Below are 24776 nucleotides of genomic sequence, written 5' to 3'. Positions count from 1 at the left end.
CACGAGTCTGAACTGAGGACTACCTCTTTGCCAAATTTGGTGTAATTCCGTTCAGCAGTTTGGGCTGTAGTGGCGTCAAAAGGTCCTATGGGAAAATGCATGAGGAAAACGCGTTTTGGGATCCCGCTTTTTTCTTGGCCCCCACTTTACGAATCACCGTGAAATTTTCAGGATAGGAGCAGACCGGAGCTGGCCAAAAGTTTGGAAAATTTTGCGAACGTCAATCGGCGCCAACGTTATTCCAAATAGAATGTTGCAGATTTCCTTTGGAAAATAGGTCCTAACTATTACTACCTACTGGCGACTACCAGTAGGTTATATATATATATATATATATATGTATATATATATATATATATACATATATATATATATGCGCCATGGCATCTTGAAGAATGAGTGGGTGTATGAGTGTCTGAATGGATGATTTTGTAGGTGCGTGGCTGACTGTATAAGTGAGTGATTAAACGTTTCTTAGTGAATGCATGGGCAAATGACTAAACTGTGTGAATGTCTGTATCAGTCTGTCAGTTGGTGTGTACGTAGCTGTATGAATTGGTGAGTAGCTACATGAGTGTCTATATGGGTTAATGATTGGTTGTCTGAGTAACTGTATGGGTGCCTGACTGTCTGTGGGGGTGGGTGGGGGGGTGTGACTCCCTGCATGGATGTGTGAGTGCGTGATTTACTGGGTGTATGGGTTCATGAGTGCATCTGAAAGTGGATGTATGGGCGAGTGAGTGTGCGTATGGCTGTGAATGGATGTCTCAGTGGTATATGTGTAAGTAACTATATATGTGAAAGGCAGTATATGTGAGTGTTGGAGTATATAAGTGACTATATGTGAAAGTGAGTGATTGTGAGAGTGGCTGTATGGATGAGTGTGTGCTTATGTCAGTGATTGTATAAGAGAGTAAGTATGTGTTTATATCTGTATGAATAAGTGAGGTGGTCTGTGTATATAACTGTATAGGTGAACAAATGGCGGTGTAATTGAGTTTTTTGGGTGACTGACTATGTGTTTGAGTAACTTTATGGGTGAGTGGCAGTGTGTGAGTGTCTGTACAGGTGTATAAGTGCATATATCAGATGCTGTATTGATGAGTGAATGTGTGTATGAGTGACTGGGTTAGTGAGTGGGTGTGTGTGCAGACCTATGAATCAGTGAGCGTGTATGTACTAACTGGTATTGGTGTGTCTATGGTTTCAAGAATGGTAGTCTGTATTTTATAGTAGGTGTAATAAAGGTTATATTAGAGGGTGAGGAGGTACATCAGATATTAAGTGGATGATGTCATCAGTGATGTCATTTGAGAGGTCATCAGCAGTGTATAGTTAGCTCAGCTAAGTATAACGGCCAAATTTCTCTGGTCTTGCACGAGTGAAATGTCAGCCTAACTATAACGTCCCTGAAACCGGTGGTTTTTTCAATGAATTTCAAAGGTTTTTTACATGATAATCCCTAACTATAACGTTAGTGGATTTCTAAGGTTTTTTAAATGCTAATTTCTAAATATGCCTACATAGGTAGAACAGGTATAGAAAGAGGAAGCAAGGTGCAGAAAGAAGCAAGAAAAATGCAGAAAGAAGCAACAGATGTCCAGAAAGAGCAAGAACGATGGAAAAAGAAGCAACAGAGGTGCAGAAAGAGGCCTACTTTGACTGTACCTTTCCACAGACTCAAAAAAACTAGTCTAATCACTAATCCTTTTCCCAAGATGTCTTAAACCTCATTTTTCTCTTGAAAGTTTACTATTCATCGACTGCTCAGATTGTTAGGTGTACCAAACGTAAAACAGCAATCCTAACCATATCACTGTTGTAAGTCCCCCAAGTTTGTGAATGTATGAATGCGTGTGTCTGTGCTTTTACCTAGTGACATGTTACAAAAAAATAAACATACAAATACTTGAATTCCTGTGTTTCAAACAGCATACTCTGTAAATTTGTGTACAAAAAGGAGTATGTACTACAGTGCACATGGGAATTCAATAGTATGTTTGAGGGGCTCTATTACACCTAAATACATAAAACCTGTGCTACCGAATGACATTGTAGAACTAAGAAGATTTGACCACCTATGAGAGAAGCTAACCGCTTTTTAAGCTACCATCTTCAGCTGCATAAAACGCAAGAACACATTTACAAGTAGACAGATACCTCAGTCATGAGAGCGCGCAGATCTTCAAACTTGACAGCTTGCACTTCCCATTTAAAAACAGAAACAAGAAAAGAAGTACAGAAAGAAGCAAGAGAACTGCAGAAAGAGGCAACTGAGATGCAGAAAGAGGCAATAGAACTGCAGAAAGAGGCAAAACAGGTGTAGTAAGAGGCAAAACAGGTGCAGAAAGAGAGAACAGGGGTGCAGACAGAAGCAAGAGAGGTGCAGAAAGAGGCAAGAGAACTGCAGAAAGAGGCAAAACAGGAGCAGAAAGAGGCAAAACAGGCACAGATAGAGAGAACAGGGGTGCAGACAGAGGCAAGAGAGGTGCAGAAAGAGGGAAGAGAGGTGCAGAAAGGGGCAAGAGGGGTGCTGAAAGAAGCAAAAGCAGTGCGGAAAGAACCAACAGAGGTGCAGGAAGAGGCAACAGAAGTGCAGAAAGATGCAATAGCGGTGCAGAAAGAGGGAAGAGAACTGCAGAAAGAGGAAAGAGGTGCTGAAAGAGGGAAGAAGGATGCAGAAAGAGGGAAGAAGGGTGCAGAGAGAAGCAAGAGAGGTGCAGAAAGAAGCAAGAGAGGTGGAGAAAGAAGCAACAGAAGTGCAGAAAGAAGCAACAGAGGTGCAGAAAGAGGCAAAAGGGGTACAGAAAGATGCTAGAGAGGTGCAGAAAAAAGCAAGGAAAGTACAGGAAGAAGCAAGGGAGGTGGAGAAAGAAGCAAGTGAGGTGCGGAAAGAGGCAAGAGAAGTACAGAAAATGGCAAAAGAAGTGCAGAAAGGGGCAAGAGAGGAGCTCCTCTTGCCTCTTTTTGCTCATCTCTTGTCTCTTTCTGCACTTCTCTTGCCTCTTTCTGCACTTCTCTTGCCTATTTCTGCACTTCTCTTGCCTCTTTCTGTGTTGGGGAGTGGAAACCTCAGGTTTAGTCTTCCTCTTTTCCATAGAAGCTAAATTATAAACTCAATGAGACAAAAACTCAAAAACACAGAAAGAGGCAAGAGAAGTGCAGAAAGAGGCAAGAGAGGAGCGGAAAGAGGCAAGAGAGGTACAGAAAGAGGGAAGAGGGTGCAGAAAAGGGGAGAGGGTGCAGAAAGAGGTAAGAGAAATGCAGAAGAAAGAAGCAAGAAAGGTTCAGAAAGAACCAGGTGAGGTGCAGAAAGAAGGGAGGTGCAAAAAGCGGAAGAGATGTTCAGAAAGAGGCAAGAGAAGTGCAAAAAAAGAAAGGCACACAAAAAAGCAAGAGATATGCAGAAAGAGGCAAGAGAGGCGCAGAAAGAAGAAAGAGTGGTTTGTGCACCATTATTACTATTTTAACACACACCTTTAGCAATAAGTAACATGTGACTATTCCAGGATTGCAAAGGGCCTTCCACCACGCTGTAACACTTGTTGCTGCATTTTTGGTAACGTTAGAGCCATTTGAGCTAGAAACAAGGTTATTTCTCTTCAAATCTGCAGATTATGCAGCAGATGTGGAAAATGTATAATTATGCCAAAATTGGTGCAGCCGAACAGTCACATAATTCAAGTGGCCCTGTTCATACCTCCGACTAGGTCCAAAAGTGCTTCTCAGTGGTTCCTTCTTTTTGTGTCTCATTGAGTTTATAGTATAGCTCCTATGGAAACATGGAAGACTAAACCTGAGGTTACCACTCCACAACACAGACTACCGTACCACATAATTACTTTCCATACCACATAATTCGACTACACACAACGCACATCCACTCCATTTCCAAAAACATTAGTAAAAAACTTTTACATTTACAACGACAATAGCCCTAAGTTTCAAAAATGCGAGATCTATTATATTGCAAATGCTTCTTTAAGTAGCAGTCGAGTTTACAGAGTGGTGGAGTAAGGGGGCTAGGCCTCTGAACAGAGCTTAGGAATTCCACTGCATAGCACTTACAGGAGGTGCCAGGAGGGCTTACTGGCCCCCAAAGTCCTTCAGCAGTAAAGTGGACATCATTCCTCAACCATTAGTGTGCCAGGAGCCGCATTTGCAGAGTAGTGGAGAAGGGGGGGGGCGTGGCCTCTGAAGACCTTTTAGCATTCCCACTGTGTTGGACTTACTGGAGGTAACAGGAGGGGTAGTTGGGGACATCCTTGGGGTCCAATGACCCTTCCTATTACCTCCAGGAAGTCCCACACAGGAGGATTGCCCAGTTATCATCGCAGGCCATGCCCCCTTTCCCCACCACTCAGCATACGTACTCCCTGTCACACTCTTGGATGGGGATTGAAGTCCCCTTCACTACTGGGGGTCCTTAGGGACCAACTAGCCTGCCTCTTACCTCCAGTAAGCCCCACACAGTGCGATTACTGAGAGGTAGACACAGGCCATGCCCCCTTTCTCCACCACTCTGTAAACATGCCTCCTAGCATGCTCTTTGTTGGGAGATGAAGTCCCCTTGTCTCCTGAGGGTCCCTGGGGGCAAATTAGCCCCTCTGTTATCTCTAGTAAGCCCCACACAGCTGGATTGCTGAGAGTGGTCAGAGGCCACGCCCCTTTTTACACCACTCTGCAAACGTACCTCCTGGTGCACTGCTGCTTGGGTGATGAAATCGACTTTAGTCCTGCAGTCCACAGGACACAAGAGGACCTCATTGCCCCACCAGCAGGGCGCCAAGAGGTGTAAAAAAGGGGCGCGGCCTCGCACCACCTCTCAGCAATCCTACTGTGTGGAGTTTACTAGAGGTACCTGGTGGGCTAGTTGGCCTCTAAGGACCTTTAGGAATCAAGGGGACTTATCCCCCAAACCAGAACGCGCCAGGAGGTGTGTTTGCACAGTGGTGCAGGGAGGGGGCAGGTCCTCCGGCGAGATGCTGGCTTCTCTTTTCTGTATTCTTTTTGGAAGGAGGTCTGTGTAGTCCCCCTTCACTTAACACTTTTTGGGCCCTGGGGAGAGTTCTATACCAAACTGTCCAGATGGAAAAGAGCAAATTTGCTAAGCATTGATGAGTATACATTTTTGAGAAATGATAATCCTACTACACCGACTTGTATTTTATCCCAAAGGTCCATAAGGATGTCATAAACTCTCCAGGGCGACCCATTATCTCAGCAAGGGATGGACTATTAGAGGATACTACAAAATATATTGATTATTTTTTGCAAAGTTTTGACGAGGACCTTAAATCATATGTCAAATATACTAGTGACTTTTTAAGAAAAATGTCTGAGTTTTTTTGGCAGGACGATATGTTATTAATTGGTTTGGATGTAACTGCATTTTACACGAGTATTGAACATACTTATGGAATCTCAGCAATTGAATATTATTTGTCTCGCAGGTCTGTACAATACAAGAAGCACAGTAACATGCTGATTGAAATGATCAGATTTTGTTTATTCAACAACATCTTTAAGTTTAATAGTCAATTATATCAGCAAACCAGAGGTGTAGCCATGGGGGCCAGCTTCTCACCCAGTTATGCCTGCCTACATATGGCTATGTGGGAGGAGCTGGTCCTCATGGAAAAACATTCCCAAAGCATAAATTACAATGTCAGTATGTGGCTACGCTACATAGATGACCTGTTCGTGGTATGGCCGGGAACCCCAGAACAGGCCAACATGTTTGTTGATAGCATCAATGACAACAGTATCAATCTGAATTTCACTGCCACAATTAGCCAAACAAGTGTCGAGTGTTTAGATACTCAGATTTACATTAACAACAATAACATTGAAACCCGTTTAGGAAGAAAATGGCAGGTAATTCTACTCTCCATGCGAGTAGTTCGCACACCAAACACCTCATCAACAGCATGCCCTACGGGGAAATGCTGCGTCTACGACGCATATGTAGCAATAGTGATGATTTGAGGGTGGCTCAACAGGAGAGTAAAAGACGATTTGAACAGAGAGGCTACTCAGTTAAAGTAATTGAGAAGGCCATTACTAAATCAATGTTAATGACAAGAGAAAGCATTACAAGAGAGAAATAAAGACTCAAATGCAGATACCAACAGTAATGGCAGAACAAGAGACAAAGGCAGTGAAGATTTCAGATTGATCATGAAATATAACAAACAGCAAAAGTCATTGAATAGAATTATCCTGCAAAATTGGCCTCTGGTACGAAATGACCCGGTAATAGGACCCCTGCTACCGCAGAGGGTGTCCATTACCTATAGTAAAGAGCCATCTATGAGGGACATTTTAGTAAAAACTAGCCCGGACGTCATAGACAACAGCAGCTGGATACAATCGAACAAAAGGTTCTATAGATGCAAAACCTGCAAAGCATGTTCTCATGGCATCAACAAAAGTACATATAATACACCGTTCAGTGATAAGGTCTGTAAAATTTCTAAACTGTTAACATGCAAAACGGAGTTTGCTGTCTATGTGCTGTTGTGTCCATGTGGCCTGCAGTACATAGGCAGCACAAAATTGCCGGTACACAAGCAAGTGTTGCAACATCTTAGAGCCATCACAAACCAGGACAATACTTATCCTGTGGCGCGTCACTTTAGGGAAAAACTTGAATCTAACATCTTGCACCTAAAGTATTATGTAATAGACGCAGTCCCCCCAGTAGGAGAGGGGGTGATAGAGAGAACAAATTAAGAAAGCTGGAACCTAGGTATATATTACAGCTAGATTCCAAACATCCTGGGGTACTGAATGCCACAGAGGATTTGCACACGTGCTTAACATAAAACAATGTATTACAGATCTATGGACAGTAAGGGAATAATATACAGCTATCTTAAAGTTTTAGTTTTTTGATATACAATTTTTATGAATCTATTTATTCTATGGCAATTTTAGATAATTTTTATACAAGGGTAATAAAATTAGGAATTTGTATGGATGTATTTATATATTTATTTCACATATTTATTAACAGATATTTAATGGTTTTAACAGCTATTTTTATCTGTGTGATCAGATCAGAATACGCTTTATTCGATTTAGAAAAGTATTAAACCATAAAAGCACAGTACATGTTAAAAAGACGTACATTGCATCAAGATAATTTGAATAAAATCGATTAAAAAAATATGACTCAGACAATTTAGGAAAGAGGGGGACCATCCATTGTCATCCGGTGTCTAACCACCCCTTTCAAGTATTTAGCGATATAATCAGTCACAGGTCCATCGTTCAAATATTGCAGCTTTAGGAAGGCGGATCGACATTGTCTCAGGACATACCTCTTTAAAATAGGTCAAATCCATTTTTTCCTGGGCATTGTGTAAAATTTACAAAAAAACATAACGTGAATTGTCGACTGTGCAGAGATGTTATCACATTTGCATAAACATAAGGAGCGAGACCAGTCATTAGGCTTTGGGAAAGTGACCCTGATGTGAAAGATACCAAGGCGTAAGCGGGTCAATAACAGCCTGTCATAAGCTCCTATGGTATTTAATAAGTATAGTTGTATTCCTGGGTGACTCAAAAGTAGTTGGTGTGCTCTCACTGACGGTTTTGCAATGTTACTAGCTAAATTGATAGACTCCAGATGGTCTAGGCATAATGATTTTAAATTATTTCTAGTGACATTATTCATACTGTCAGGGTTGGAAAAATACTCGGGGTGTCCTAGATCCTCTAAGAAGTTTTTAACGTAGGTCAACCAGGAAATACGGTCTGCCCCATCAAGGGACAGGCAATTGTTAATCAATTCCCTGTTCAGGCCAGTAGAAATACCGGTCCAGGCCTTATGCCACAGCAGAATAGGCTGCAATTTGATCAAATCTGAGAGATAGGGCAAACCCAGCTCAACGTAGCATATGGATACGGCTGTACTGTTAGGGACTGCCAGAAGGTATCTTAAAAACCAACTAGCTGCAATCACTCGACATTAGCATAGCCCCAAATGCCTGCTCCATACATGGCAATGGGTGTACATTTGGCTTTGTAGATTGTTAATAGATCAGCGATTGGGCGCCTCCCTAACTTCCTGGCAAAGTTAATCAATGCACCAGTTGTTTTACAAAATAGTAATTTTCTAGATTCTATAGCTTTAGCCCAGAGACTCCTTCTTTCGAATACAATGCCCAGGTATGAAAAGTGAGCTGTAAATTCGAGTTTCCTGTTATAAATAAAGAATTCTCGGCACTCAGTGCTGGGCTTGCAGCATTTCATTGTAAATGTTTTGTTTATATTTGCATGTAGGTCGAGATTTAACATATAGGCAGAAAAGCTAGAGATCACATTTTGTAGGCCTAGGGGGTACAGGCCAATAGGACAGCATCGTCCGCATATAACAATGCTCCTATTGGCCGTCTGTTTATACATGGTAAGTCCTGACAGTCACTACTTAAATTTACTCCCAGACTGTTAATATAAAGAGTGCACAGTTTTATGACAACGCAGACCGAATTGATGATTAAGGTATTTATTCAAGTATAGTAAGAACAACCCCCAGGCACATCTTTTACCCACAACTGCCAGCCCTCTTCTCCCCCAAGCTAGCCCACAATACACTCCCATGGATACAGTAGAATAATACAAGTTCTGTTGCTAAGGTAACATTCAGACTACTCAACATTAAGATATAACACATCCTCTTCATTTACAATGCAATAATAAATTTTAACCAAATACTAAGTCTACATCAACCACGATACCTAAAAACATACTCACTATTTACATTATAATACACATAACAATAATACTCAATAAGTCACATAATCACTGAGCCATCTTGGAGTCATCCGGACACGCTTATCCTTGCACATTTCATCGTGTCCCTTGATGACATTGTTGTCACCACTCTTTGGTGAACATGTTCTTACTTCCAATTTATTGCATAAAGTAATACTTCGGATATTCCACACCTTGCCATCATTTAACCACACACTGTTCCCACGAATCTTAGTTATTTGTTTTGGTATAGACCATTTTGATAATCCTCTCCTTTGTGATCCCACACTATATGTCCTCACCCAGTCCCCAATATTAAAATGACGCACCTTCCTTTTCAATTTCTCATTGTGTCTTTGTACATACCTATTCTGTTGTTCCTTTACCCTGCATTCTAAACTCTTTGTGCACACTGGTTTTGAAAACCCCTTGAACATCCACCCTGGAGTAACCTTAGTTCCTGGTTGTCTACCTTTCAGAAGTTTGAATGGTGATTCATTTGTTACTGAGTGAGGTGTGGTACGATAGCTCCATAACATTTCTTTTACTGCCTCTTTGCAATCGCCACCACTTTCCTCAGCTAGTTGTATGCACTCCTTTAATACCCTGTTAAATCTTTCTACAAGACCGTTTTGTCTCGGATTATAAACCGCCGTGGTGTGATGTATGATGCCCAAATTGTTAAGATAAGAATTGAATTCATTTGATATCAATTGCGGCCCATTGTCCGTGAGTAACTTGTCCGGACATCCTTCCCTGCGAAAGATTTGATCACAAAATTCTATAATATTACATGCTTTGATGTCACTTGTAAACGCTACCTCTGGCCATTTAGAATGATAATCAATTAGTACTAATGCAAATTTGTTAGCAATTCCCTTTGATGAAAATGGACCACAAATGTCCATCCCAACCTTTTCCCATGGTCTGCTAGGAAATTGTGTTGAAGATATGGGTGACTCCTCAACCCTGTGAGTTTTGTCGCTACACATACATTCCATGCAGTCACGTACATATTCTTCTATATTCTTGTCCATACCAGGCCACCAAAATGTTTCTCTAGCCTTCCTTTTCATCCCAGACATGCCACTATGGCCTTCGTGCAATAAATTAAGTAATCTATTTTGTAAACTTCCTGGAACTACCAATCTACCATTTCTACGTAGTACCCCTTCCACCACAGATAGTTCTGTCCATACTGTCCAAAACTCTCCAAATTTTTTCTTAAGTGTGGCATCAGGAACGGATGGTTTAGCTAATTCATTCATTAAGTCTCTAAGAGTGTTGTCGTTGGTTATAGCTACCTTCCATTCGTGACTATTTATAGCTCCCTTACATGATTCAACCACCTCTGCCACAACACAATCCTCATTTGAGTCTATATCATTGTCATCACCTTCCAATGGTAATCGTGAAAGACAGTCGGCATTAACATTGCGTTTCCCTGGTACATTTTGTAGAGAAAAATCGTATCCTTGTAATCTATACAACCATTTAGCTATTCTCGGAGTCGCCTTTGCAGCCCCTTTGGTGGTAAATAACTCTATAAGTGGTTTGTGGTCAGATCTAATTTCAAAACATGTGCCCCATATGTAATTTTTGAAATACATTACGCCCCACCAACATGCAAGTGCTTCCTTCTCAATTACCAAATTGGTAGCTTCTGCTCCTTTCAAAGTTCGTGATGCGAATGCTACTACCCGTTCTTGATCTAAATGTTTTTGCACTAGAGCTGCTCCTAGGCCATAAGCACTTGCATCTACCACTATAATGCTTTGATGTGAAGGATTGAATGGTTTTAAATGGGATGACTTAGCGATTTGTTCTTTAATAAAAGTGAAGTAATTTTGACATTCATCTGTCCAATTGAATTTTTCTCCCTTCTTCATTAAAATTCTAAATCTATGTACTTTGTCCGCAAAATGATGGACAAACTTGGAATAAAGTTCTGCAAGACCCAGAAATGAACGCAATTGCTCTTTGTCATGAGGTGGTGGCGCGTTTGTTATTGCCTCTAGCAATTTCTTTTTTGGTTTGACCCCATCTTTGGATAGAGTATGCCCTAAATATTCAATTTCTTGCACACCAAATTTGCATTTTTTAATTCCTACAGTTAGACCTGCTTGTTGCAACCTCTCTAGAGTTTTAGTCAATGTCATATCACGTTCTGACCGATCAGCACCCCAAACTAATACATCATCCTGAAACACCAATACTCTATGCAGTCCTGTTAAAATCCTTGATATTACTCTCTGAAAAACCGCTGACGCAGATGCTAAGCCAAATGGCATTCTTATGAATTGGAACGCTCCCTCAGGTGTAATAAAATATGTGAGGTGTTTAGAAGACGGATTTAATTTGATTTGATGATATGCATTAGATAAGTCGATCAAGGAAAAATATGATGCATTGTTTACTGAGGACACCATTTCGTTTATCTGTGGTAATGGATATCGATCAATAAGAATGTTGCGGTTTAAATCCCTCAAATCAACGCACATGCGCAAATTTCCGTCCGGTTTTTGTGCCAAAACTATTGGACTAAGCCATTCCGATGATTCAATTGGTTCTATCACTTGGGCCTCACATAATCTTTGTAGTTCTAACTTTAACTTTTCTCTCAAAGTTAAGGGTACACTTCTTACTTTGTGTACACATGGTTCATTATGTGCCTTAAGTATGATGCGGTGTTCAAATTTCTGTAAACAACCTAAGTTCTCACTAAATAATTTTGGAAATTTGGTAGACCATCTGCTAGTCTCCGCATCTTCAGTGGTTAAAACTTGTTGGGGGTGATTGGGATTCAATGTAATACCCAATTTCCTTTGTTCACACCATCCTAACAACGCTCTTCCTTTTTCTACCACATATACTTTACTTTTAGCTGTCCTACCTTTGTGGGATAGTGTACATTCAAAATATCCTAACAATGGAAGCTTGACTCCGCAGTATCCCACAGGTTCTACATCAGGTATTCTCAATTTGTGGCTTCCTACTTTTTTCCATGCATTCTTATCTATAGTAGTGTATGGAGAACATGAATCCGCCCACACAGTTATTTTGGTGCCACCAATTCCTAAATCACATTTGGGCGGATTGTAATTTTCAGAGACTTCATTTATAACATTGTCACATATAACCATTATTTCTACTTCACCTTCGTTTCCTGAACTATCATTCTCAACATTTTCGTCTATAACATTTACAGGATGCTTCCATTTTGGGTTAAATACTGATCCTGCCTTACACATGCGTGCTAGATGCCCAACTTTTTTGCATTTGTAACATTTTTCTTTTACTGCATAGCATTTTTCCGAGTCAGCAGTATGCCTTGTGCTACCACATCTGTAACATACTTTGTTATATTTTTGAACAATGTGTGTTTTACTACTGTTGTTTTCTTTCTTAACACTTGGTTGTTGGTTTTTCTTGTCTACTACACACACTTTGGCCGTGGCCGTGGCCGACTTGTCTGAACTTAGTTCTTTAACATATTTGGAAGTGTTTTCTATTCTTCTGGCTGTTTCTATAGTTGTCTTTAATGTTGGGTTATTCATATCTAAAAGTCTCTCCTGAATTTTTATGTTGCTAGTTCTATTTATGAATTGGTCCCTTATAATTTCTTCGTGAAGATCTCTAAATTTACATGTGGATGCAAGTGTTCTTAACACAAAAAAACTTGTGTCTCTCCACTACTATGCTCGTTTTTTTCCAAAATGTTCCTCTAGTGCATTCTTTACACTGATATATTCATCAGTAATACTTGTTTCCTCATACTGTATTTCTGTTACATCACTTTCCTCTTTATTCTCATCATCATTGGTTTTTACATCAATGACTATTTGTCTTGAAACTACACCAATAGGTAATGTTTTAAAAACTTTTCTACCTTCTATACCTAAATTATGTTTTAATATCGCCACTTTCCGCGATGCTAGAAAGTCCTCCCCACCAATTGCTTCTAGGTAAGTTTCAAAAGATTCTATCCAATCTTCCCAAGCTAATGTAGGTTCACCAGGGTTTTGTAAAAATTTAGGCGGAGCAATGATGGATGATATGTCCATCTTTGCTTGTGTAGATTTTATGGCTAAATTATTTTCAATATTTTATGTGTATTTGGAACACTTAGGTATGTTATCTTAGATTTTTTTTTATTTTTTAAATAAAATTCAATAGTCTATTTATTCTTAGTTCCTGAAAGTCACTCACTATAATATAGGTTATAAAACAACAAACTAACAAAACTGACGTAGTCACCGTTGTCTCCTGTGGTTTTCTACTAGTACCTTCTTCAAGTGGCAGTATAGACCGTTGAAAATGTATAAATTATAATTTGATTTGACTATATTCCACCAATGTATCTTTTGTTTTACTTCTGTCCTCTTCGCGCGTGTAATTATCTATCTTCTTCGTCTCTCTCTTGTAATCCCTTCGCACGGCGTAGGATGGTCGCTATAGCAACGCTGTGTTAATATCACCAAGTCTTTGACGACTCATGCGTCATGACGCGTTGTCGTTCCCATGGTGCATTGCGCGCATGGGTTACGTGAATCAGGAACAACGACTACGCTGATGCACGCGATGTGTAACTATGGTAGCTCTTCGAGACCGCGGCCAACTGTTGCTTCTAAAAGTAAGCACGCGTGTTGTTTACACATTTGTTTTGAAAGTCAACACTACCGATGTTTGATTGATGCAGTTTCTGATTACACTAAGCGCAACATCAATCACACTGCGTCTTGGCGCTACCGCCGCTTTATCAACGAAAACAATGTTTATACTGTATTTCGCAAAAATCCACCGCAACCGCTTCAATCCAAAACCATACACGCTTCTTGACCGACTTCACAGTGTACCAGGTTTCATGCCAAAATGCGCCGCAGACACTGCATGACTTGTGTACAACTCGCCATTCAGTTGGTTACGTTCCCTAATAGTTTACAGTAGGGCACTGTAGAGTCTCTTCGTTGAAGCTAATTTCTTTCTACTCCACACTTTACCAGCGCAATACAGTCACTAGTTTCACGATGTACGAATCCACACTCAGTCAGAAGGTTCTCACCGATAAGACGTCCTCGAAATATCTGTGAAATTTCAGCAGCAGGGCTCGCAATGCCGGTCATAGAGTGCTCTCTCTTCTTCTTCTGGGGGTTGATGATTCACACTTCTTCTTAATTAGTCTGCTTCTGAATTAATCCCATCCTCTGTCGCCACTTTTATGACAACGCAGACCGAATTGATGATTAAGGTATTTATTCAAGTATAGTAAGAACAACCCCCAGGCACATCTTTTACCCACAACTGCCAGCCCTCTTCTCCCCCAAGCAAGCCCACAATACACTCCCATGGATACAGTAGAATAATACAAGTTCTGTTGCTAAGGTAACATTCAGACTACTCAACATTAAGATATAACACACAGGAGGGGTGCTAGCACGCACCCCTGCCTTACCCCCTTCTTTACAGGGAAGCTGTGGCAGAGCTTGCCACCTTTTCCATAACGTACCCGGGCCCTGGTGTCTAGGTTGGACTGCTTTAAAAAATTTAGGATAGGTGGATCGACCCCCATGGTTTCTAAATTACTCCATAGCTTCTGGTGGTTGACACAATCAAAAGCTGACCTCAAGTCAACAAAATATAAAAATAAACTCCCCCTGTGTGAACTTATCATGTAATTATACACATCAGCATCATTTTGCCCAATATTCCTACCCTTTGAAATAAATTGAATTGTCAACTTGCTATGGTATAGGATTCTTCCAATTGTGGCAAAACATGGAAAGTGTTGATAACCTTGATAGCTTGTCATAGAATCTTTAATCAATATGTGGTTTAACTCAGGAGGACAGCAGCCTCTACCTTATGTAATGAGACCAAGACATTCTAAGCCACCATTTAAAATATGTATAAAATATATGTTACAGCACATCAATCTCATCTAAGATCTTTTTTGCACATAATTGCCATGCACTTTATAGCACTAAGCACTTCAGGGTTATGTAACACGTTTAATGTTTTTAAAAAATCAAATTACATGAACTCATGATTAAAAAGAATAATATTGAGGATTGATCCCTAAATTTTGAAAAATTGTTGAAAAGATTGCATACTCGATAGTTTGACAGTATAATATATTTTACAGGCATTGTTGAGAGAGACATAAGTTAAATGAGATTAACAATACTATCATATGCAAATGAATTTAAGTTAAAACATTTAGACAATATTAGATTATTTGTGAAACGTCAACATATTTTAAAATTATATGTATTTTGTCTATGTTCATGAAGACGAAATCACGTGATACTATGGGTAATCAAGCACTGTCACTTTAAATATTGCACATTTTCAACTCACCATTGTCATGTGATCAAGGCTCGGACGAGCCGAAATGCGTAATGGTGAAGACAGAGGAATAAATACCGTTTTGCACTGAACCTGGGTCCGTGTCCGTTTGTGGATGTATTCTGTTTTCCAATGGAGTAACCTGCAATATATACATATATACACATATATATACATATATATATATATAGTGTGAAAAGCTTTTAGCTTTGTTTTTCATAAGAATACACTTTTCTTGGCAATTCGGTTTATTTTTTCAGAAATGAAAAGCTGTATTTGACAGCAAAATGGGAGACTTTTCATTGAAGCAGGTGTTTGGAACAAAAATATGACGTTTTAAAATATATATTTTTACCAGCTTTTGCGCAATGGCCACTACTATTGAAAGAATCCCAGCTTTGAAAAAGTAGTGTCGTTTGTCTGGTGCCATGACCCTGTAGGGTGCTCACATCCTGAGTGATAGCAAAGCTGTAGGAGCATGAAAAAACGTCTGCCCGGCTCTGCATGGCTTTAGGAACTTTACTACTCCTAAACTGAGAAAAATCCTAACTGTTAGAATCCGGGGTCTCTGGTTGGCGCAGGTATGCACTTGCGACAAGCAGGGACCCTTTCCTCTAAGTCAGGGCAAAGGATCACCTCTTTAAAAATAACCCCTGCTCACCCTCTAGGTAACGTGGCGCGAGCAGTCAGGCTAGATTTCCAGAGGGCATAAGGTTAAGCGTTCAAGTTGTCCCACACAATAATCACCACCCCACCACACAAAAGACACAAGGCTGTATTTATCAAAAATAGAAGTCTTTATATAAAAGGTTTTCTTTCAGGCAGGTTGCACAAATACAGTTCTCTTGGTAAAGATCAATCCAGTTACTCTTTAAATGCTTGAGGGCAGTCCACAGATCTCAATATAGCACAGTTCTCGTTAAATTCAGGTTCTTAGGTCTTCTGCGCACTTCGTAGCGCCTTTGGGATGCTCTGGGCAAGGTTTTGACAGTACCTTGCCGTTTCTCACACTTCCCGTGTGAGCCGGAGTACGCTTGCCGAGTCCCACGCTTCTCGCGTGAGCACCGGCAATGTTTTTCAATGCGGTACGGTCCGGACAGCCAGGGACGCGCCGTACATGGATTGAAGCACCGGTACGGTGCGAACACGGGTTCTTTCAAAGTACAGTGCGAACCCAGAGTAGTTTAAAGGCAGTACAGTGCGAACCCAGAAGATTGTAAAGACAGTACAGTGCGAACAGTGAAGCAGTGCGGTGCAAACAGTGAAGCAGTACGGTGCGAACCCAGGGTGTACAAAGGGCAGTACGGTTCGAACCCAGGGGGGATTCAATGGCAAGTACGGCTCAGACACCGTACACTCGAAGATAATATGTTTAAAGGAAAGCACGGATCGTACTTTCACCGCGATCGGCACCGTACCTTGCAGCTTCACGGGGAAGGTTCGTGGCGGCCTCGCGGTCCAGTCCAGGGGTATCCCACGTCGCGCTGGCGTCCCAAGTGTCCAGGGGACGGCGGTGCTTCATGGGGCGCTCGGGCAGGATGCAGGTTGCCACGAAGGGGGGGCAAAAGCAGGAGGGCAGCCTCGGAGTGAGATCACAGCGCCGTGCGGCCGGGGACGTGAACCAGGGCACTTGAGTCTTCGGCAGCAGCCTCTACAACCCGGCGGGGGTCACAGGGGCTCGGCGCTCAGGCACAAAGATCTCCACCTTACTTTGCGAGCTACGGCTCGAGGGGGCAGCAGTTTACTTTGCTCAGGCTGACAAGCCTTTACGTTGCTCACAGCCACTCCAGCAGCAGAAGTCGCGGTGCTCAGCGAGATCAGGGGATGCACAGGTTCTCTGGGAGTCAGCTTGCAGAATCACTCCTTGGCACTTCTCCTCTTCTTCAGGAAGGTAGCGCCCACTGTTCCTGGGGCGCAGATCAGGGGGCAAGTTCACCAGCAAGCCCTTGGAGATTGTTTAAAGCACAAGTTGATGCAAAAGTCTTTTCCTTAAGTCTTTTCCTCTCCTTCTTGCAGCAAGGCACCCACTGCAGGCCAGTCTCACAGGTCAGAGACAGTATTCCTCCTTCAGCTTCTCCAGGTCCTTCTCTTCGGGCAGAGTTTCTTCTTGGCGCAAACAGGATCTGATTTCTTAGGAGCCAGGCTCCTACTTTTATAGTGCAATTCTTTTGTTTGTTAGCGCCAGGGGGCCTGGGCCTGGCTCAGTCCAGTTTTGGAGCACTTTGTTGTGGTGACTCTGCTCTTTCCTTTCAGCAGCAGGGCAGAGACATCAGCCGCTCCACGGGGGGCGGAGCCGGCTTTGTGCTGGCAGAGCACAGGTCTATTCAAGAGTCAAGGTGTACTCCTCCCACCCATCCTGGTGTAATCTCTCTACCCACCAACTGGCAGCCAGCCTGTCTCTTGGAATTTCCCAGCCCTGCTCCTTACTGTTGCTAGGCAGAACACACACACACAGCAGAGGCGGGCTGAAATGGCCAGGTCAGTATATGCTAACTTTCTAAAAGTAGTATTTACAAACGCAGGATATTAAAATAAACTTTACTAAAAGAAGTATTTTATTATTCTGAGTTCAGGCGTACTAAACATGACTTTCTACCATGCTTTATGAGTCCACTGGGATTACAGCGTGTAGTAATTCCAGCAGCCCATTCTGGCCTATGGAGAGCAGGTAGCCTTCAATAGTGAAAAACGAAAATGGCTGCAATTCACTATTAGGACATGCCACACACATCAGGGCATGTCCTACCTTATCCCTACAATGCACCCTGCCCTTGGGCCTACCAGAGGGGTGACTAATATGTAGTTAAGGGAAGGTTTAGGGACTGGCAAGTGGGGGCACTTGCGCAGTCAGCGCGACGGTACCAGACCGCGCGCAGGTTCTGCAGTGGCAGACCCTAGACACATTTTACTAGGCCGCTTCTGTAGGTGGCACAACCAGTGCTGCAGGCCCACCAGCAGCATTTGTATTTACAAGCCCTGGTACTCCTGGTGCACTTTACTAGGGGCTGACAGTAAACCAAATGAACCAATCATGGACACCAATCAATGTATACACTTTTCAAAGGGAGCACTTGCACTGTGGCACTGATCAGCAGTGGCACAGTGCTCTGAGCAGCTAACACCAACAAAACACAATGAGGCACATCAGCAAAAAGTGGAAGGGAAACTCACGCCAAGGTGCCAGGTCTAACACTAACTTTAAGACTTTTGGTATTTACTGAAGGCATTTAGGAGTCCTGAAGTTAGGAGTCCTAACTTTACTACTCCAAAACTGAGAAAAATCCTAACTTTAAGACTTTCGGTATTCACAGAAGGCATTTAGGAATCCTAAAGTTAGGAGTCCTAACTTTACTACTCCTAAACTGAGAAAAATCCTAACTTTAAGACTTTTGGTATTCACAGAAGGCATTTAGGAGTCCTAAAGTTAGGACTCCTAACTTCTGTGAATACTGAAATGAGTAAGTGCCTTCTGTGAATACCAAAATGAGTAAGTGCCTTCTGTGAATGCCAAAATGGTAGTAAGTTTAGGATTTTGTCTTAAGTTAGTTCTGTGAATCGGGCCCCTATATTTTTAAACAACTGCAATACTAATGCTTTAGTACATTTTTGGGAAATTGTGTAGAAAAGTAATGTACTCAATTTTCTTTGTGCAGGTAGACCTACCAAAATACAGGGGAGAATCAGAAATTTAGGGCTATTAACAAGTTATCCTTAAGAACCACTGTTTTCTTAACATTAATTGTGACTTGTACTGTAAAATACACCATCAGCTCGAGGTTATGCTTGGCCACGTTGCACGCCCACCAACGTTAGATGCAGGTGTTAAATCCCACCACGTCCAGCCATGGACGTCGTGGAGTCTCCGCTTTAGCTGCTACAGCGGGGGTTGGGATCTTCATGGGCCTCTTTTGTCTGCAACTCGGCAGAGAGAAGTTCATCATTGAAGCTGGAATATAGCATCAATAGAAGATCAGCAGAAGCAAGGAAAAACAAAAGATGGGTAAATAGAACAGGGAAAGGAATATTGGAAGGAAGGATGAAAAGAAAAGTATGGATGAATGAGTGGGTGGTTGAATGAGTGAATGAAAGGAAGAGTGAATGATAGGTGGATGAAAAGGTTGAAGGATGGGAAAGTAAAGGGATGGGTGGATGGATGAGTCCATGGACATGTGAGAGGATGACAGAGTCAACTGATGGATGGATGAGTGAATGTGTAGGTGGGTGAACAGGTGGATGGATGGCAGGGTTGACGAATGGTAGATTGATGCATGGCAGAGTGGATGCATGGCAGAGTGGATGGATTGAAGAATGAATTGCAGAGTGAGTGGATGGGTGGCTGGGTGGCGGGGTGAATGAGTGGATGGATTGCAGCGTAGATGGATGACAGAATGGATGACTGGTTGACAGAGTGGACAAAAACTTCCAACTTGACAGAGTGGATGAATGGCAGGATGGCAAAGTGAATGGAAGGATGGCAAAGTGAATGGAAGGATGGCAGAGTGGATGAATGGATGGATACATGCTAGTGTGGATGGATGAATGGTAGCGTGGATGGGTGGAATGCAGAATGGATGAGTGGCAGAGTGGATAGATGGGTGGATGAATGGATGATGAGTGGATGGCAGAGTAAATGGATGGATTGAAGAGTAGATGAATAAATGGCAAGTGAACTAATGGATAGCTGAGTGAATAGATGGCAGAGTGGATGAATGGATGGATGGATGGTAGAGTGGACAGGTGGAAGGAGTGTAGAATGGGTGGGTAAATGGCAGAGTGGATGTGTGGATAGATGGCAGAGAGGATGGATAGAAGAGTTGATGAATGGAAGGAAGGATGGATGGCAGATTGGAAGGATGAAGGATGGATATGGGCTGGCAGAGTGGCTAGATGGATGGCAGAGTAAGTGAGTGAATGGAGAGGTGACAGTGGATGGATAAATGGAAGAGTGGATTCATGAATTGCAGGGTAGATGAATGGATGGCAGAGTTAAGGGATGAATGGCAAAAAAATCTTTAGCACAGATCTTGCTTTTTTCTAAGTAGGAGCTGATTTCTACTATTTTTTGTGGTTTCTACCAAATTGCAGTTTGTGGCTGAAACCTATATGTTTCTAAAAAGTACACACATTTCAGAATTTAGCAACAGGTCATTTATGTAGATGCCTCATGGTTTTCTCAAAGAAACTAATTGTTGAAATCAAAAAGAGCAAAAACAATATACAATAAAATATAGAAATATGTGGTGATGTTGTCATCCATACTTTCTTTGCCCCCATGGCTGATTTACAAATTAAATGTACCGGTATGTCAGTCATAGCCTTCTGGTCACAAGGATATATATAATGTTTGATGGTTGTCCAAAAATGTGCGATATCTAGAGCCAACAAGAGCTTATGATGATTTTTCATTATGTTCTGACCGTGGAACAATTCATTTGGTAAAATCTAATGAATGAAAAATGAGTATGATAGAAACATGCATTCTTGAAGTCTGTCCAAGAAACTGAGTGTAGGAAAAGTGGTTATCTGTACAACTCTGAGTTTAGGGCTACTCATAATACCATATGATTCTGAAGGTTATTTTGCAAAAATGTGTTTCGTTGCATGCTATCTTATATTTAGAAGCCAGAAATAGGGAGCGACTCAGTATATCATAACAAATATTCTACCATTCCACGTTTCCCAATAAAAAGGGTACACCACCAATAGGTCCTAAAAAGCAATATGGAGACGTAAACTGTCGATCATGAAAATAAACCCATTTTGGTGTTGGGGCTAGCTGGGGTATTTGGGCCCGTCCTGCATGGTCACTACTTCTAAACGAGATGTGATGAAATGTCACACGTAAGTAAGGGAGCCAAACATGGGGACTGGATTATTCTAAATAAAAAATTTCAAAACAATGTTCATGTTGTGCCTTGGTCAAAGTTTCCAGGCCAAGTAAAATCCTATAGATTGGTCAGAAAGCGAGAAGGAATGAATGGCCGGAGCCAAGGCAGCAGCTGTCCACTTAGCCATAGGGAACAATGTTGGGACGTTAATCTATTTTAACGACACCGTGGGCCACTCGTGCCGTCCATCTACCCCCACCCAACATGCAAATGACATGTGCACTCTCAGGGGTGCAGCTATAGGGAGGGTGGACAAGCAGCATGTGAGTGGGTGTTGAGAGCCAAGCATGAACAAACAGGTGTGTAAGGAGGGGCACATATCAAAGCACACAGAGGAAGGAGGTGGCCTGGTTCTATTTTTTTAATAGAACTTTTTTGTAGTATCCCAAGCCAAGTTACTGACACCCAAAAGTTTGCGTGTATTATTCAGCAGATCTCAGTTTCTTAGACTGGTTCTTGAGCCCTTTAAAAGAAGTTCGACAGGTTCTCGAGACTTAAAAGAAGTAGATCATTTACTCTGAATGCCTTGACAGGTTACACTTTCGCACACCAGCTCCATGCCTTTTGCGCACATAATCACATACCACATACATAGGCTTTCCATCATATCTTTGGCTATTACTACGATGACCAGAATCTTACTGGGGCTAACATTCTCTGCCCCCAACAGGGACACATTTGTTCTCTTACTTCCTCTTTCTCAACAGTACCTTTTGAGTGTTTTCGTACCCAACAGCCTGACCATCCACTCTCCCCTGTATTTTGACTATCGGACAGAGCGTGCCCTGAGCGCCACACCAGGGTCCCTCGAGCTTAAGCAAAACACCAGACGATTGTGGCCACAATTGTTGTACCATGTATGAATGCCCTGCTTAACCATATTATGTACATATCATGGTGTTAAATATTCACCTTGTTCCAAGTGAATCTTGTAGGATCACAATGTCTTTCAAATTTGCACACATTGAGGTGTTTATTACGCACCACAAATGTGGGTACTTGGTGGCATGACCCATCAGATTACACGTTTTGTCATAAACCGTAACCTAACTGTTTATGTATTCCTCCACAGGTGAAGTGACAGTAGACCCGCTTTGCACCTTACAACAGAACACTGAGTAGTTTTGTATTTCCCTTCTATACGTACATTTGTAGAGCAGAAGCAATTCTCCCAGGTCCTTACGAAGGCCAATACACCACTTCTGATAGAGTAAAAAGGCAGAAACATGTCGACCTATTCCAGTGACACACCTCTTGAATGTATTTTCTTTACCCCCGACCCAGGCATGCATGAATAAAGTGGTACGCTTGTGCTGGAGTTAGTTTTAATCACCCCTTCACTTTCTTCACACTCTGCATACCTCGCCACCCCCTAAGTTCATCACAGGGTTTCTACAAACTCTCTGATAACAAAGAACTCCTAAGTGAGGGAGTTGTAGCCCACACCATGATCAGCTGTCACAGGGTGGGGAGTTTCCACAATGATGAAGCAGACCACCTCTGGTGGAAGAGGAATTTGTCCTTAAAAAGGAACATCCCCATCCAGGTCGGCTACTCTCTCTCTTTACCTCTTTAAGATCCAGGTGTTTGCTGTGTGCTAGTGATAATAATTGGAGGGAACACCTGCAGGTCTAACATCTCCCCCGATCCTCCTTGTTGTGTTGACAAGACGTCCTTGCCACCCAACATCACCAAAGATGCCCTGCCATTCACAATGAAACACACATGAGAAATTATTTATGAAAAATAAATTCTTGCCTGCTGGTAAATTGACCGCTTGCAGTTGGACTCTTGCTGGGGGCATCACACAAAGTGAAAGGGGAACAGCCCCGGGAAATGTGATGAGGGGTCCCGCCATCTCTCAGGTAGCACAGGTATTAATTGGTTTTGGGCTCAATGGGGTCCTACTGAAGGGTTACCCCCTCAAGCTGCAGGTGCCCTGATTGGGAAAGCAGAGTGGCTTTCCCTAGAGTTTACCTATGTCTTAGTCCATGCCATCGCACGCATTCTGGAAGGCATGGCTTGGGGGGGGGGGGGGGGGAAGGGGGATGAAGGGTCCCCTCCAAAACAAGGAAGCCCGCTTTCCCCCCCGGCTCTTGCAAAACTTTGTTAGGCGATTTAATGTCGAGCACTCCGTTTCTAGAGGGTCAGTTCGTTCCAAGTGAGCCCGTTTTATTCACAGCACGTCACAGACAGACGTCCCTTGCCCACAGGATGCTGTACAACACTGGGGCTTAGCCGCGTGCTGGAGCAGCCCAGAGCTCCTGTCCAGACTGCGCCGAATACTTCAAAAAAGCAGCGTGTTTCTACGACGGGCCACATAACTCCATGATTAATGCGCCTGCTGCTGTGTGACATTACATGTCCATTACAGCGTTCCGCCTCGGGGAGCTGCGCGAGGGATAGGGGACACGTGGAGCCTTTCCAGCTTATGGGCGCCTTCTGAGCAAAACACACGAGACTCGCTTTATGTTGATAAACAAGCTGCGTTTATCTTTCTGGGACACCGCGCTCCGTTCTCGAACTGCCAGCTTTATGTCGTCAGACACCTCCCCTGCCAGGCTGCACAGCAGACCCGTTTCCCACATCACTGTAAACAGTGAAAAGTGGCACCTGCCTCCCGTTACTGCAAACGTCACATACAGAAAACCTAAGAAGTGGGGTCTACCCCCACCAGAGAAACACGGGGCGGCGGGTGATGGACGTGGACTAAACAAGCAGACACGCAGGACAATCATTCTGCTGAAAAAAATGCATGAGGCTTTGTGGATTGGGGCGGCTTCATCTCTAAACACAAAAAAGCTAGAATAATGAGTGTGCATATATATATATATATATATATATATATATATATATACACACACACACACACACACACACGTACATACATATACACACAAACATATATACATATAAATATATATATATATCTATGGGCACAATTTACAATACATTTTTAAGTTCATGATACGATAGCGTACATTTAATACAAAGCAAGAAATCTATTTGACTTATCTTAAATTTATTAAAAAAAACAAAATAGGTAGAAATAGCCAGTTTGTAATAAGAGTTTAGATCTTACCATTGGGGCTCAATACGACTCCTGTCAACTAGTGGTTACTTGCACTGGAGCAGCAACAGTGCTAGCGGTAAACAGCGTAGCTCTGTAATAGCTTTATGGCCAGGCGGTAACCCTGTGTGAGTCCTGCGGCCCCACCCCGCCCGCCACCGAGCCTGGGCTCAGAAGAAGGTGCCCATGAGTTGCCGTTGCCCACCCCCTGTCCTTGACTATCTGCCACTTTTCTCGGAGTTATCATGTTTTTCCAGCAGCCTCAGGAGCCGCTACTGTGCTGCGGCCTGTTGAAGAATGAGTCCTCAGAAACTCATGTAAGCTTAAAGAGAAGTTTTATTGAGGAATAACCAGACACCCACGACCGAGGCTCCCAATGCCTGCGAAGACCTCTGGAAGCTGACAACACAGAAGACGGTAGTAGTGTATACTGGTGTCGCACATCAATGATTATAGGTATTGACTGGGCTACCAAGTACATAAAAACTCTCCAAATATAACCAGCAACAGGAAAAAATCTAGCGGTGCCACTAAGGGCAGAATGTACCCTACTACCTTGGGTGCAAAGACACACAGAGACCAACAAGAGTCAATGTGAGATAAAATATGACAAAATATACCCCGGCACTCTAAATATTTAAATTCCAAATAAGTGACCTTGTTAAGTTATTTTCAAATGTACAATGTTCCAGTGTATCACAGGATATAAC

The 24776-nt window shown here is 42.4% G+C and overlaps 1 protein-coding gene across 2 annotated transcripts in view; it reads right to left on the bottom strand.

The window, feature by feature from the left end:
- LOC146863900 (urea transporter 2-like) overlaps positions 1-24202 on the bottom strand; it is a 176208-nt gene extending 152006 nt beyond the window's left edge. Inside the window, exons 1-2 of one of the 2 annotated variants that reach the window (XM_085629122.1) lie at positions 24079-24202; positions 15121-15250 (exon numbers count right to left, since the gene is read on the bottom strand). In XM_085629122.1, the coding sequence (XP_085485248.1) occupies positions 15121-15129 (9 nt within the window). In that variant the 5' untranslated portion in view covers positions 15130-15250; positions 24079-24202. The remainder of the gene's footprint in view (positions 1-15120; positions 15251-24078) is intronic. The other variant, XM_085629131.1, reaches the window with a different exon arrangement.
- Positions 24203-24776: the final 574 nt, after the last annotated feature.

The sequence above is a fragment of the Triturus cristatus genome, chromosome 2_1, assembly GCF_964204655.1.
Source record: "Triturus cristatus chromosome 2_1, aTriCri1.1, whole genome shotgun sequence".
In the NCBI taxonomy this organism is placed as follows: Eukaryota; Metazoa; Chordata; class Amphibia; order Caudata; family Salamandridae; genus Triturus; species Triturus cristatus.
This window is presented reverse-complemented; position numbering and strand designations above follow the sequence as displayed.